This window comes from Heptranchias perlo, chromosome 41 (genome assembly GCF_035084215.1).
Source record: "Heptranchias perlo isolate sHepPer1 chromosome 41, sHepPer1.hap1, whole genome shotgun sequence".
NCBI lineage: Eukaryota > Metazoa > Chordata > Chondrichthyes > Hexanchiformes > Hexanchidae > Heptranchias > Heptranchias perlo.
In genome coordinates this window covers 1442991-1460060 of record NC_090365.1, presented here as the reverse complement: position 1 = coordinate 1460060, position 17070 = coordinate 1442991, and the positions used below count along the sequence as shown (strand labels likewise).

At 41.4% G+C, this 17070-nt stretch overlaps 1 protein-coding gene across 1 annotated transcript in view; it reads left to right on the top strand.

Moving 5' to 3' along the window:
• The window catches only part of arhgap35a (Rho GTPase activating protein 35a), a 115587-nt gene extending 101021 nt beyond the window's left edge, over positions 1–14566 (top strand). The window contains exons 7-8 of the mRNA XM_067974835.1: positions 994–1099; positions 2897–14566. Of these exons, the coding sequence (XP_067830936.1) occupies positions 994–1099; positions 2897–3191 (401 nt within the window). The 3' untranslated portion in view covers positions 3192–14566. The remainder of the gene's footprint in view (positions 1–993; positions 1100–2896) is intronic.
• Positions 14567–17070: the final 2504 nt, after the last annotated feature.

Sequence of the window (17070 nt, the reverse complement as noted above, 5' to 3'; positions counted from 1 at the left end):
ATATAGGGTGATGCAGTTGCTTCCTTTTGGCCAGCCAGTATTGCAACCTCAAAGGAGCAATCCTTTTGTGGCACCTTTGGCTTTTTACTCCTATAAATTTTTTTGTCACAAATTGCCATTTTCTTTGTATGTCAGATGAATTAAATTTTTGTGTAGTGAGGTTTCCTTTTTAAGATATATTTCCTCCTTCTCAGTTTATCAGTACCATGTACCACTTGTGGCCAAGAGGGTAGGTAGCTATTTGATTCCATGCCGCCTCAATTGCAGCTCAAGACGTCTCTCTGGGATGAGTAGCCTAGGATTGATTTTTTTTTCCCCTTTTCCCCTTTCCTTTCTCCCTTTCCTCCCCTCCTGCCCCCTTGCCCCATCTGTAGCTGCAGACTCATGGGGTGTCATTTTGCAGGCATTGGCAACCCTCCAGTACCTTACCCAAATGCACATTTGGGTAAAGTGAGAGAACAGCCAATGCCAGCAGCCTGTTTGATCCAATCCTACTTTCTCCTGAAGTGTATACCCATCTACTTTCCAGCAGTGTCACTGGATAATATCTAGAAGTGGGAGACCTTCCTAACATGCTCTCCCGGCCCCACAACCAACCAACCTCCGGATGCTCAAGGACCCTGAGGCCAGTTGTAACGCACCAACCAGCATTCCAGTTGAAATCTGCTAATTCAACACAGACCAGGAATCTAACCTGTGATCACCTGTTCTGGGATTTAGTACTGCACCAGGTGGCTTTCTTTACCCATTGAACTATTGGGGGAGGTCAGACTCTCCTTACAACTTCACTTCTCCCTCTTTCCCTTCACCCCAACACCCAAATTTGGGTAATAAACTGGCCTCCATCTGCCACCTCCCCATTGTAGGGACTGGGATCTCCATTGTATAGTGGGCATGAATCCAGGTACTGCCACTCTGACACAGCACATTAATGATTCAGTGTGCTGAGCCACCACAGTGCCTGCATTAAATTACTCATTTCTCTTCCCTTAGAAACATCTGATAAAGAGCTGAAGCTGAATGCACTTAAGGATGTGTTGAGGAAGTTTCCTAAAGAGAATTATGAGGTCTTCAAATATGTCATCACCCACTTAAACAAGTAAGTAATTGCTTGTTGCATGTGGTAAGGTCATCATACATTAAGATTGTGATCATTAATTGGGCTGGCTATGTAATGGTGCAAAAGATATCACAAGCCAATATCTCAAATAGCTGAGAGACATTTTAAGGCAAAAAATAATAGATCTCGACAGGCATTTAAAGCACCTGCACTCACAGGGCTACGTGATGTAAAATTACCCTTGCTCCATAGTCCTGCCTGTGCTGCCACTCTAATCGTACACAGATAAAGCACCGCTGAGAATTGTCAGGAAATGTTTTCCTACCTTGCTGTTCCGGTACGTGTGCTTAACCAGATTAGATTAAATTCCTGTAGCACTTTAATAAGGCGTTAACCTGTTTCAAAAACTAATGCTATTGCCTGAATTGAAAACGCACACACATGAATTTAGTGAGATAGCTTTAGGCATCTGTGCAAGAACAGCAGCACTAGGGAAATTATCTTGAAAACCCGGTGCTACTGTGTTGGAATATGGGCTGTCCAAAAGGGTTAATGCTTTATTTTAATTCTTAAAAACACCTAAACACAGTGGAACATCTATTATCCACACTCCAAATATGTGCAATCTTGGTTATCCACCAAGACTTTCACAGGATTAAATCCTTGCACGAGATCTCATCTGATTTAACAGTAAGGAATCTTACACCACCAGGTTATAGTCCAACAGTTTTATTTGAAAATCACAAGCTTTCGGAGTTTAGCTATGCTTCACTCACTCACACCTGACGAAGGAGGTAAACTCCGAAAGCTTATGATTTTCAAATAAAACTGTTGGACTATAACCTGGTGGTATAAGATTCCTTACATTTGTCCACCCCAGTCCATCACTGACATCTCCACATCCTGATTTAACAGCACATTCTTATGTCTGATGTGAAACAACCTCACTGTCCAAGAAAGATTAAATTTAACTTGTGATTATTTTGTATTCTGTTTGTCTTCATTCCTGTGCAGTGTATTGTTGTACCATATTTGTAGGCCCAAAATTTGAGGACCTTTGTTTGTCTAGGACGGAAAGGGATGTTTTTGTTCTCAGGATGTGGGTAATGCTGGAAAGGCCATATTTATTACCTCAGTTTAAGGTGGTAGGCCACTTTCTTGCTAGGCCATTTCGGAGGACACTGAGCCATAATGTGAGACTGGGGTCATGTGTAGGCCGGACCCCAGATTCCCTGCCCTGGAGGACGTTAATGAACCAGTTGGGTTTTTACAACCATCTGGCAGCTTGTGTGGTGGTTTTTTTCTGGTACTAGATTTATTGAATTCACTTTCATTACTTGATATAGTATGGCTTCAACTCACGATCTGTGGGTTGCTAGTCAAGGACCATAACCACACCCTCCATAATGGAGATTCAACTACATTGAAAGTATTGAAAAAAAGCATGATTGTAACCTGTTTGGGGTTTGTTGCTTTGTTAACAATACATAGTTGCCCGACTGCACAACTGGGAAGTGCAAGTATTTTCCTGACAACTAAGATCTGTCGTATCTGTTTTCAAGCAACAAATTCACTTAGAGGAGTCTTAATTTCTTGTGATATGGATTGGTGTACCAAGGCTTGTTCCTGTTCCAGGTGTTCTTGGGAAATGGGATCGTAGTAGGGAGGGAAGGGATGTTGGAGGGAGGGTACGCCTCCTTCCCCCTCAAGCAGCTAGTGATGTAAGGAGTAGGAAGGCTGCTTTCAGCAGGGAGCTGCTAAATGTTTTGAAGATTTCTTTTTCTGCCACCTGTGTTCAAAGTATTGTATAGACAACTGGGTTCTGTTTCATTTCAGGGTCAGTCAGAACTGCAAGTTGAATCTGATGAACAGCGAGAACCTCTCCATCTGTTTCTGGCCCACGCTCATGAGGCCCGACTTTCAGACCATGGACGCGCTGACCGCTACCAGGACGTACCAGACTATCATCGAGCTCTTCATTCAGCAGTGCCCTTTCTTCTTTTACGACCAGCCAATCACAGAACTGATCAGTGCAGTCCCCAGTTCCCCCACGTCGAACACTAGCTTTCAGTGCTCCTCGCCGGCAACGATGATGCCCTCACCACCACAGTCGCCTCCTCCGACACCTTAAAAGGCCACTTCAGCAACCTCTGTGAACACAGCTGCAGACGGAACAGCCAAGTAAACTGTGAATTGGGTTATAAACACACCAGATAGCGTAACTGGGTTCTTTTCAAGACTGCCTTGGGTTATGGAACCCCTTTCTGTTGTGTAGAGCAGTGTAATCATTAGTTATAACAAGTGATGTGGCACTAAGGAAATTGGTTAAACACCCAAACTGTGCAGTTTAAAAAAAATACTGACTTGCAAAAGAGGAAGCCCATGACTTCATAGTGGGCTCTGTAAAAATACACAAATAGCACATGTTCCGCAACAGAATGCTGAACAGTTTCTCAAAATGCACAACATTTAAACAGTTAATTATACAGACAAACTCTACCACTTAATTTAAATCTTATTCCCTTCTAAGCCAATATAGAAAGTTGCTTTTTTATTTTTGGGTAGTGCCAACTCTTGCTTAGAGAATTGTTTTTGCAGGTCACGTGCTGCTATTTTAACTTTTATTAAAAAAAAACCCACACAAATTTTATGTGGACTGCGTGCACAGCGGACGTGCATGATACCTGATGGGCACGGCCTCGTACCAATATTTGCGAATGCAGCGTGTGTATACAAGCAGTTATCCTAGGTGGAATGACCAAGCCCAGCATGTAGATGTGCATTTGTAGAGATGGTACATTGGGAAGCCATTCTAACCTTGGGGCATTTTTTTAAAAAAGAAAATACACTAATGCATTTGTAATAATGATGAACTATGTGTCCTAAGGTTCTGTAGAGCTTGTAGAAAAGAGATTTGTCTGTATAACAATGATGTGAGAGCAGCTGCATGAAAGTGATTTGTGCAAAAAGAAATTTAATGCTGGTTTTCCCAATATCAACGCAGCTTCGAAGACTGGCGTCGGTTGAACTTTTGAGCCTCTTTTGCCTCGTTCTCACGAGCTTGATCTGTTCTGGTTAGCAAATGCCTAATTCGGTTCCCATCAGAATCTGAATGAAGCTGCTCTTGATCATTTTGACATTTACTTTTTCAAATTTTTCCTTCTCTTGATCTTCATGATTCACTGGCCAAACTTGCTCCTTTGTATATAGTGCCAAATGGGAGCCTCTCGACGCACAAGGAAAGCTTATTGGCAACTAAAAATGTCGGTCAAATCCATGTCAAACCCACCTTTAGGAGAATTTAAAAAATTTACGTTAAAGGAGATGCTGCTTTCCCATCACTAAATGGGTCCCCCTGTGAAGTTGCACAGCAAGTGAACATGTCTTGGCTAGTGCCTCACATCCGTCCTGGCAGTAGTTAAGGTGGTTTAGAATGTGGCTTTATCTGGGGAAAAATTTTTTTTAGAAACTATTCAAATGCTTGTGTGGCATGTTAGCACATGCACGGTTTATTACTTAATGTTGTTTAATAACTATCCTGAGGAGTGGCATTGCCGATCTATCCCATGAAAACACTTCTATCCACTGACCTCTGCTAGAAAGCACGTATACATGGACCCAATTGGACACGGCTGTGCTTGATTAACCTGTCAACACTCACTGGGCTCGTGCTTGAAGAATGGCCATTTGGGCGAGATATTGGAGGGTGGCCACTGCAGCACCAATCAGTGCTTAAAGGAGGTAGAGAGAGGGGGGGAAAGAATCAAAAACAACAAACATTTCCAGTTTGATGCCCAAACAACTCCAGACCTGAACCAGTTCACTTTCAAGGCTCAGTGTGAAGGCAGCATAAGAGGTCCTCTTAAAGCGTATATATTTTGAGGTTTTTTTTAATCCTAAAATCCTAATTCCACAGCTCCATGTGCAGGAACCTTATACGACACTATAAATGCAAAGAATTCACCATTTAATGAGCTGAGCATCAGTAGTTATGAAGTATGCCATTGATTGTTAACACTACCATGATTTTTAGTGATTTGTTCTTTGAACTGTTAAGCACCTGTCTAGAGTTTATAGCAAATCATGTGCTTCAAGGTCAGGAGGCAAATTCATTGTTACCTGGCCAGTGTGTTCTCAGCATCTCTGCTTTTCCCCCAGGGCTGTGCCAGCGAATCTATTTTAAAACACTTAGTCACCTAAGTATCAAGCTCTGCCAGTTTGGTTATGGTACGTACAGTTATAGTCTCTCAGACAACTGAACAAACACTAAAATGTAACGTGTTTGTGTGTGTGTGTGTGTGTGTGTGTGTGTGTTTCTTTTTGTAGCTAGTCAATGTTGTGCGTATTGACTGGGCAAAATGTGACGTGGACAACCCAGTGATCCGTTGTTTCTGTATGAGATGCTAATCTTTCATTCAATTTTTTTTGCAAATGTATATCTCTGAATGTTTGAGAATAGATTGTTTTGATTCTATGTCAAAAACTTTTTACAATGTGTTGGCACAGTCCTTGTTTCCCAGGAATGATCGTTCTGGCTGGAGAATATTGGGGAGGGTCAAGTCGTATAGCCATCGAGAGTTGCTGATTGATGATTCCAGATTTTCCAAGTTAATGAAACACGTGAATGAATTACTGTGTTTCTAGAAGAAAAAATTAAATTGTACTTTACTGATACAGTTTGCAATGTGTTTTAGAATTGTGGGGAGCAGAAAATATTATTGCATCGTGCAACAGTGTCTGAATTCTAGCAACTGATGTCACCTGAGTGACTGGACTGCATGGCACTACACAGTAACTGGGCTGATTACAGCGAGGTCTCAGACCCATCATTACTAGGAGCTGACTGACAGTGCAACTTTGAAAGGTAATACCTCCACCTTTTATGCAGGTTTAAATATCTGAGCTGGTAGTTTTGGCTTGTTTGGTCATCAGTGAGGCCTGGCCTAGCTTTGAAATCGTGCTCTAAAAGAAGCTCGCATTTATTCCGATGAAAGAGTCTCCATCCCTAACTCAGCCATTTCTGAATTAGAAGCTGGTGGAGGTAACGAGTAATGTGGACCCCAGTCTAGTGTTTTTTTAAACTGCAGCCCACTTATAAAATCAGTTGTTGCAGTCACATCTAATACCGCAACATCTCGTACAACTAATAGCCATCAAATCTTTTGGCAGCAGAAACCAAGCCAGCTGATGTACATAGGTGGATGAAAAAGTATGTCCATTTTGAAAATGGATTTTATTGAATTTGATGATCATGACTTGATGCTGAATAGCTGGCCAGCCTTGTACTGCATTGTATGCAGCATTTGGCATGTACTGCTTTTCCAAATGGGTGGTGCTTTCTTAAGGGCGGTAGGAAGGAATAATAAGTTACCTTTTGAGGATTAATTGGCCATCTAATTCTCTGTTTATTTCCCCCTGAGTTTGGATCCGAAAATTGGGTGCAATCAGCTGCAAGCAAATTTGTGCTTTTTTTGGATCTAAAGTTTAACCGGATGAACATTTTGGATTTAATCAGCAAAAGCAGTTTGGAAGGTAAAATATATTTCAGTGAACTGTTGCAAAAGATCTTTACAAAATCATACCCAAAGGAGCTAACATGCATCATTAGCTGAATCTTAGGTTCCTTCCCCCCGCCCCCTCATTGGAAGTTCATTCAACTGCATATCAGCAAAACAAGAGGCTGACTGTGTGCTGTACATAGATTTTCCCCATCCGTATGGGGAAATGATGACATATTCCCTTCTCAAAGTACAGGAAAGCAGTTGTGAGCATCACACTAGAACTGCAGACACATTGGTGTAACTGGGTTTTATGGGGTAACCTTTATTCTGGAATTAACTTTTTGCATAATTATTAGGTTTAATCCAAAAATCTGAAGGCTTAGGTGATATTTTGCAAATCTATCTTCAGGTGGGAATGAGAAATTGTTCTTTAAACTGAATCCTAAATATATTCCTTCATCTCGTTCACCTTGCTGTGACTTCAGAAATGGATCATTTTGGGGAAAGATGGGTTTCTCTGATCACTTCCTCGCAGGAGAGCTGCTGACTTCATCTGTCTCTCTCGCTTGTTGCCACGACCAAGCAAACATCCACTTAGAGCATTGCTCGGCCAGTATACTGCGTCGTCTTAACTTGTGCTACATAGGTGTGATAAAAACACTGTGACGGGGCTGGTATTCTGGGGCAGTGTTAAAAGCTGTGATAATCATGGTGGCTGTTTTTCCTCCTACTAAGTTGATCACACTACAGAAATTTCTAGCTCTGTGCTGTTGAGTTAGCTCATGCCCTTGTGACCTGAATTGATAGAATTATGGGGTAAACCTAGGCTTTACAACATGGTGAGTTTCCTGATTCCTGATACCATTTGGATAGAAGAGAAGAAGGAAAGAGGTGCGCACAGAACTGAGACATTTTCCTGGCGGGAAGGAAGAGGATGGTCAAGACAAACCATGTTAATCTTGCACCCCTATTCCCTTATAGATATGTCCAGCATGGTGCAATCCACTAGATTTTGTGACCAGGAATAAATTGAAATACAGGGCAAGAAGGAGTCTAGATTTTTAAGGTAATGGCAATTGTAGATTAAGACTACCTTCCTGAGCAAAACGTTTAGTTTGCAGACGAAAAAGATGTATCCAGTAATTTGGCTGTCAATGCATTTAGCTTTCTGCAGTAATTGTAGTCGAAAGAAATCATATCCTAGCTGCTCTAGACTTCTGTAGTTTGGGGATTTTTGCACAATTTCCTGTTGTGTCCATTTGCACTTTAAGCTCAGTTTGTTGTGGTATTATCCCCTCCTGAATGCTGTTCTTGAAAATTATGACAGAATGTGGTCAATTACTGAAATTATTCAGGATTTTTAATTGTTCCCTCTCCTCTTCAAACGCCAAAATTCAATGGTCTTAAAATTGCACTATTACTAGTGTACAAATGCTCAGCCCATTCTTACTAAATTCCTTTGCTCGTTACTTCAACTGAAGAATTAAACCATTTTACTTTAACTGGGTTGATGCTCAGAAAGATGATAGGGCGGGGGAATTTCAAACGAACGTGTTTACACTAACATCAATGTTCAAGGCAAATGAGTCTGAGGCAATGAACCTAAAAGATTGCGAATGGGAAGTGAAGTTTACGGCAAAAGAACAAGTGTTGTTTATCTTTCGGGAGACAGGGAGGGAAAGAAAACTCCACCTAATTTAAATGCAGACTATTAGTCCTAGAAAGTATCTCCGTGCATTGCTTTGTGGTGATGATATGGATTGCTCATAATATTTTGTGTAAATATGAAGATAATCTTAAATGTAGTGCATTGAGTTGCAAAATGCATATCATGTTCACATGTTTATTACCTGAGAAACATAAAAGTTGCCTTGCTTCCTTTTAATAGAAGCAGGCAGACTTTGGACAGTAAATCTGCCTCTTCCCCATCCAACCCTGTGTTCATTTTCCCCCCCACCCCAGCCAAAATAAGCTTGTCCCTTGCGTGTTTCTGTGCATCTGTCTAAGCAGGACAGGAACACTAGTTATTGAACTTCTCCATTCCCCACCCCCCCCCCCCCCCCCCCGCCAAAAAAAATCACCTGAATCCAACCCATCATTCATCCAATGAGCCAGTCATTTTGTTGTATATTCAAGTTGAGTATTTTGGGGAAAGCAGGTGGGAATGAGGGGCTTTTGCTGATTTTTTTTTTTTTGGTTAATGATTCATTTAGGTAACCTGTCCATTTTAAAAACAAGAATCAGTGGGGTATATTGGGGATGAAGTGTGATATTGCTTAAACATGTTAAAATTTTCTCCAAATTAAAACCCTTCCTTTTAAATCTGTCCGGATAGCACCCCTGCCTTTAAGGGGCAGAACTGCCTGCTTCTCGTGCAAGAAGTTACAGAAGTTAAGCTTTCGCCAGGTGAAAGTCATCTTGAGCAACCTTAACCTACAACATTATTCTTTTAATGTAATTTTCTCTGGCAGTGGCCAACTAGTGGGACCAGAGACAAGTTGCTCAGAACTAAATGGAGAACTGAATAACTCCCATGTGTTCTCGGGGCTAGTACTGTACTGTCTTTTCACTCTTGTTTTAAAACTAAGGTTGGCAGCAGGGATGGAGCTGGGATGCTTAGTTCTGTTGACACTAATGCTGTGTTAACACCAGTAGACACTCAAAAAGCTTCTAATAGTTCTAATTACATTTTGTTTTAAATTTTTCTAATGGTTTACATGAAAGGATTTATTTTTTCTGTTCCTTTTTTTAAGACTGCAAATATGTTTCCGGTCATAAGGATGAAGTAAGTTCTGTTTGTTCTCACTATAGACATTCTTTTTAAATATATATTTATACTGGGGGGGGCTGGGTGGTGCAGTGGATTGTACACTGCCCTCTCATCTGTTATCTGGTTTTGCCAGGCCAGACTGATGAAACAGGAAGTGTCTCTGCTGGCTCTAAGAACCTTAAGTTTCAACCCAGTGGGCATGAGCCCAAGTACAAAACTGCCTCTTAATTCAACACTAAATTGGTAATCTCATTTGGACAGGCCAGAAGGAGTGCTGGAACAAGAAATAAGACTGTCAAATGTGCAGTAGGAGGTTGCACATTTTTGGGGCAGAGTAGTGGGAGCTTCACTCTGCACCTAAATATGTCAAGTCTGATCTGGGAATGCTGACATTTAGTGCTGAAAATGGGGAAAGCATTCTGTCTTGTGCAAAACTGCGCTGGCTGACTGTGACATTTTCAGAAGATGTTCGTAATTGCATATTATATAAAATAATGAACATCTGAGAGTGAATTCCAGATCATAGCCCAGTCTTGAGACTCAAGGTAATGGTCATAAACTGCTCCTGGGCTGTCACCTGACTGCAGAGATTGGGTTATACTCTGTCTCCCTATTCTGTGCCTGATGTATGACTTTGCATTGGAATTCTCTATTGAAAGGTTTTAGCCTTTGCCCCTCTACCATTGCTTGCTTGTTACTTGCCACTTGCTGCCAAGAATCTAAGGCAACTGAACTGTCCTGAGCCCATAGTTGCTAGAAAGCTAGGTGAGGGAGCCTAATGGGGACTCCCCATCTCCTTTGTTGTGCCTGTGATACATCATTTGCACTCGGGGAATGCAGTTGAATTTCATTTTCTTCATCCATATTTCACCTCTGCTTGAAAGCAGGTTGTGCATGCAAAAGAATCAATTTTTAGTCCTGTGCTAGGTGATCAGGGGTGACTGGAGGATTTATTTAAGCCAGTTTGTAATCCGGTTTGCTCTGGGAGTTTGTCCACACTACTGTTAGACTGTTCGGTGCACATTTAAGATCCAGTTATGGTCCAAAATGGAGCTTTCTATGGATACTAAGTTGCTACACTTCAATGATTAGGAAATGAGTGCGCAGAGAATAGCTACAGCAATGGTGTTGCATTTGGAATGAGGGAAAAGCGTCTTTAATACTTGATGGCAGATTAGGAAAGTGTCATTTGTCTCCCGCAAAGGAAAATTAGTGAAACTTCACCGAATGGTTCAGTTGGTAAATTTGTTGCCGAGTATGGGAATTTCAAACAGACTTAAGCCTTATAGACCAAGAAATCAACTGACTCTATCGAAGTGGTACAGTGGGCACTAAAATCAAGCACCCTAGAACTAAGGCAAAGGAAAAACCCTGCCGTTGTTCCTGCCTCTCCCCAGCTGGAAGGTGCATCTGTGGGTATTGGTGGTGGGGGGGCGCAGGACAGAAGCAAGCTTGGCTGTGATGCCCTCCATGATGAGTAGCTGGCAGACTCTCATGGTCTACGCTCACTCGCGAAGAATGGCATTTGGGTGGGGTATCAAGGGACAGTTGGTACCCGTGGGACTGTACCCCAGCAAGAATCAGGAGAGGGAGAAAAAAAACCAACTAATTACCATATTAAAAGGAACTCTAGACTTATTTTAAAACTAATTTTACGTCATTATTAAAATCTGAAATTTGCATACCATTTAATGCTTCAGGAAGAGTGTGAAAGATTTTTCTGCCTAAGTTTTGTTTTATTTTTGGACCTGTCCAAAGTGAGGTGTGTGCACACCCAATTAGTATGAAATCTCATGTCTACTGCCATGTATTAAATAACCAAAGCAGATGTGGGTGGGAGGGAAAGTAGTTTCTTCCTATGTTTAGTCAAGGCCTAAAAAAATCATGACTTGTGCCTATGATGAGCTATAATGTGGTGGTTGATATCACCAGGGATGTAATGAGGTGTTTGAGGGAGAAAGTAGAGCAGGGCTGGGATGTTTGTAACTAGAAAAGTGTCATTGTGGTTTTTCATCAAAGTTGAGTTCTACAAAATAGAAATTGTACAACTTACTTCAGTCACTATCTACATTTTCCCTCAACCAAATCAGCTGTAGACCCGAATTTATTGCATTTGTCTGTTTCACTGCAGGTAGTTCATGTTCCTTGTTGATTTCCACTTAATATAATCTCTCTCTCTCTCTCTCTCTCTCTCTCTCTCTCTCTCTCTCTCTCTCTCTCTCTCTCTCTCGTGTCAGTTTAGGTGCGATCAACAGCTTATCTAGCTTATCTCCATTCTAACATACAGTCCGCAAGCTGCTCCATGTTTCATTTTTGCTTTCTAGGTAGCACCGATGGCTATAGAGAAAATAAAAATTAAAAACTGCATGTATTTTTGGATAATGCATGTGCTGATATAGGTTAGTCGCACACATTGTTTTTCGAAAAATGCGTACAAGTTCCACAGAGGACCAGCTCAAAAGATTGATCTTGTACTTTTGAGCAGAATGATGCTTTATTTCCATCCCTTGCTAAAAAATTTTAAAAGCCCTCTCCCCTACCAACATAAAGCTATTTTCCTTTTCTACTGGGTTTTATGCAGGTAATCTTCCCCCTCTGCTGCAATCTCCCAATTGTAATTTGAACTGGAACGATAGATTATTGAATGTACATCTGTGTAATTCGTCCCTGTATTCAACGGAGGGCACGAGTGAGAAGTCCCATCAGCTGTTGAATCTCTGACTGCCGTACCAGAATTTGTTTTGTGATTTTTTTTTTTCTGCAGGGAGGGTGCAAGGAGGTAATGAGCATGCTGAAACATGCTAGTGACCCATCACTCTCATCTGGATTCTTGCCCTCCCCTATTTTGAAATATGCATCCTTTTTATTTTCCTGCCACCTGCCACAATTAGTTTTAAAAACTCATCACAAACCCAGAAATACTACTGTCGGTCTCCAAAGTATCAATTTCCCTATTGAATATATGTTCTTTCTGATGCTGGTTTCCGCCCTCTACTTCAGAGTGATGCAATTTGTGGTGACAATACAATTTCTTGGTATGCGTGTGATAGCCAAAATTAGAAGCCATTTATTTTAAAATAAACTGTTCTTAAAGGCACATTGTTATCCCTTAAATTGGAAACGGCACTTTTATGTTCTAAAAATGCAACAAATGTGCTTGTCTCCCAGTCAGTTGCACTTGTAAGTATGAACACCCTAGTTTCCCTTGCTCCCACAGCAGTCCACACCCAGAGGTCTTGTGAACTGTCACCAGATTTGCCAACTCTGCTTCCAGCTGGAGAGCAGCAGTGGGTGTAAAAGTAAGCAGGAAGTTGATAAAGGACTGCTGTCCCGAAACCACCACCGTAATGTTTTTTAAAAAAAGGCCTCAATTATCTACAAATTGAATCAATTCACGTTTTAATATTTTTTCCACTTTCTGTTCCAAATGCTCAAAATGTATTCTCTGTTCAGTTTATAAGATACCTGCTGAAAAGGTCAATTTTATTAATTTATAAAAGGTGTGGGCTTATTTGCATTCGAGTTCAGCAATGCTGTATATCTGGTGTAGCCAAACAAGCTGCTTTTATATTAGAAGTTTTGCCACAGTGTTCTCGCCATACAAGTTATCCTGGTTTCATTTGTAACACTGCTCTCTGTACTTTTTTTAACCCTGTTTTAATGTGTAATCTATAACACAAAGAGCTTGTTGCTGGTTTAATTTTGAAAGGAATTTGTACAATCAACGCTGTACGAGTCTTCTCCCTGAATCTCTTTTAAATTCCAATGAGCTACTTCTCATCGTTTGTACTGAGTAAGCTGGGGGAAAATGGGAACAATGATGCGCCCTGATTTCTTCTTTGGTACTCTATACCTGTAAAAATGTTTTCAGTATGTTAATTAACACTTATTTGAATTAAAAATAAACCGAGTATTGAATATATAATGTGATATTGGTCTGACAATTTGGGTAGGTGTTACTTTTTACAAAAATGGTAACTGTATGTAAAGAATGGTTGGTTGTATTTTTAAGAGACTAATTGTTCACATCCTTTAGTTACTGGTGTCTAGAACTTTTTTTTGTTGCATTTAATAAAGTAGTTCCCATCGATTCTGGAGCAATTTGTACTGCAAGTTCTTATTGTTTTATTAAAAGTAAAATGGTTGTTTTAACTGTGTTGAATCCTGCACCGGAGAACTTTGTCCTTTGTTGGAGACTTGCAATGTGCAGCCTCTTCCTCCTCCACCTCCCAGTAAATCCTCAGCTTTCAATTGCCCTGGGAGATTTATTGACTGTTTCGACCCCACACCGTTATACAACTGTGAAACATGGAAGCTCGGGCTGTGTTGATAGACACAGTAAAGGGACCAGATGAACACCGTGCTACCTGTTGACTTGTTGGCCTTGTCCTCTGACATGGACACGCCAAGTTTCAAACTCCCCAGCGTTCAGCTCTTTATCGGTGTTGATTTGATGCGTGGGAGACTGGCACTTCATTCAAAATGCACCAACCTCCAGCAGCCAAATAAAGAGGAGAGAAATACAAGCCTGCGATGAAACTCAGCAATTCTCAAGCCCCTGGCTTGCTGATTTCCCTCCTCTCTTCGGACTGCCGCAGATTTGGAAACTTGGATGCATTGCAGGTATGCACATTGTGCATGTGAATGTAAATTGTGATCTGGAAGAAGGCTGAAGTCAGTTTAATTGATCTAATGTATTGTGCAGTGGCTGCTTTGGCATGTAGATTGTGCTCCATTGCAAAGGGCACACTGCCAGACTTATCGAAGATGGGGTTGAGAACTTCTGATTCAAACATCTCTCTCGCTCCCCCTGCCTCGCATACAGTGCACCTTTATTTCCCAACTGTGGGCAGTGAGGAGCCATGAAGTGGTGGTCACTTTATATATTAAAAAAACATTCTTCATGCAGGATTGATTCAGAGAAATGCCTTCTCCTTTCCAGCGGAGACCTAGAACTTACGATGGGCTTAAATCATTTTAGAGACAATGGAACAAATATTTTTAAAACAAAAGTTTTTTTTTCTTGTTTTAAAAAAAAGTTTTTGGATGGTGGTCAGGGCCAATTCAACCAGAGTGCATGTGGTTACGCTATGAGGGTGAGCTAGTGACTCCCTTCCTGCAGAAAATCATGTATTTGCTGAAGTATTGTAATTTGTCTTAATGGGAATGGTGTAAAAACTTTACAGCCTTATGTGCTATGTATCATAGTTAATAAATCATTCTTTTAAAGAAAAATGTTTTTTTTCAAGTTATTGCTTCCCTCTTTTGTACAGCCTTGGCTTCCTTATCTTAAAAAAAAAGTGGTGTGCACGCTTCAGTTTAGAAACTTGGTTGAAGAGACTGGGTTCTGTAGCACAGGACAAAGGTTCAGAAGAGGTGGGGTCTATCAGGTTGTAAGTTGGGTGACACTAGGCTTGGGTTTTAAAAGCTTGCAGATTATACAAGGAAAGTAAGACTGAGGGCAGTGAGGAGTTTCACAGTTAGAGTAGGGAACAGTGAGCTTGGCTCGTGATTTTGTGGAAGCTTGTGTTGAACAGTGGACTAGAGGTTAGGTGCTGGAGGTGTCATCTTTCATTAAACCAAGGCCCCATCGACCTGCTCAGGTCAATGTAAAAGATCCCATGGCACTATTCAAAGAAGAGCAGATGAGATCTCCCAGGTAACATCACCAAATGAGACTAACTGGTCATTTATCTCACTGCAGTTTGAGGGACCTTGCTGTGAGAAAATTGGCTGCTGTGTTTCTCTACATACCAGTAACTATATTTCATAAAATAATTTATTGGTTGTGAAGTGTTTTGGGACATCCAGAGGATGAGAGGTGTTACATAAATGCAAGTTTGTTTTCTTGTTTCTCTCCAGGAGTACAAGAGAATTACATTAGTGGGAAATGAGCAATGCATTTTAGTTAGCCTGAGAGCGAGGTACTTGCCCTACTTGGAAGAAGCAGTCCAGAGTGAATATAAACCAGATTAAAATGGTCCAAGTGGTTTAGCATAGATCAGAAGATTGAGAGATCTTGAGTGGTTGAAAGCACTATTCCGTGCTGTGTCTGGGTTTAGGTTTAGTGCAATTTGGTACAAACACTAACGTGTGATACTCATCTCATATTGCTCTATCTGCCATGAACAGACCTGTACCCACCAGTACTGTATCCCAGTGTTGTACAGTGACAGACCTGTACCCACCATTACTGTACCCCAGTGTTAACACTGACAGACCTGTACCCACCAGTACTGTACCCCAGTGTTAACACTGACAGACCTGTACCCACCAGTACTGTACCTTAGTCTTGTGCAGCTCAAAATACTCTAGACAGCCCAATTTTGGCAGGACAGAGTCTAATTGTACTGCTGGGTGTTTTCGCAGTTCAACTGGGCGTGTTACAAAAAATTCACATAAATATGGATGAGGAAGTCCATTCAGACTATTTTAATTCATCCATTCAGAAAAGCCCTATAGTCCCTCCATTACAGCATCCAATTATTTCTTTAATGATTCCAGGGATTTCGCCTCCAATACTCTATCTGGGATTCCCTTCCATGTGCTGGTCACTGTGTGAAGAACTTAACTGATATCAGTCCTAAATTTACCTTTTTACGAGTTTGTACCTGTATCCCCCGTCCTACACTCGTAATTCAATTTAAAGTAATATTCTGGATTTACCTTATTCTATACCCTTTACATTACCTCTCAGACACTAATTTCCAAGCTGACGGGTGATCTAATCGAGGTAATTAAAATATTAGTAGGAATCTGGAACCTTCTCCCCTAAAAGGCTAGAGATGTTGGGTCAATTGAAACTTTCAAGACTGAGATTTTTTATTAGGCAAGGGTATCAAGGGATATGGAGCAAAGGTGGGTATATGGAGTTGAGGTACAGATCAGCACGATCTAATTGAATGGCAGAGCAGGCTTCAAGGGACTGAAATCCTAATGTTCTGGCTGCCCCATCCCCACCTCCCACAATCCGGTTCTCCTCGTTCTCGGGCTGCTGGTCTATCTCCTTGCAGGGTAGTGGCAAAAAATTTTTTTGAAGTCTTGCTTTGGCTGGAAAGCAGCAGTGATAACTTGTAGGTAACTAACCTTCTGCATGTGTGTGGACAATATCAGTTCCATAAATGTTACGACCACTGATAAAAGCTTTATTGATTTTTTTTAAGAAAGATATTTGGTTTCTGCCTTTTCTATCTAGTGTTTACCCTTCCCCAAATGTCATGAATAACGCTAGTGTTTGATAATCGCTCCTGTGAAGCGCTTGGGACGTTTTACTATGTTAAAGGCGCTATATAAATGCAAGTTGTTGTTGAATAGTCAGATGGGTGGGTCTCCAGCCTCCACCTACACCAATTTGACCGTTCAAAACGAGACTGCCCAAAAGCTGGGATGGCCTCTTTCCCAATCTCTCGTTTCCACCACCTCCAAGTTACACTGGTGTAGACGTCTCTGCCAGGGCTGCTGTGTAACCACCAGTGGTCTAGGGAGCGTCCCAGGTGGGGGAAGCTGATCAGTTTTTGACCCTCCCTGACCTTTGCTCAGCATCTCCCAGTGCAGTCGCAAACTCATTGCACAGGGAATTATTAACCCAGGCTGCATCCCTACAGCTCCATGCTGCAGAGCCACTCCACCTTCGATATACATTCTCATTGCTACTAAACAGCAAATGCAGCCATTAACTCTGCATTCTGTCACCGGTAATGGTCTTGATTTATCGACTGAGTGCCCTGTCTGCGCGCTCA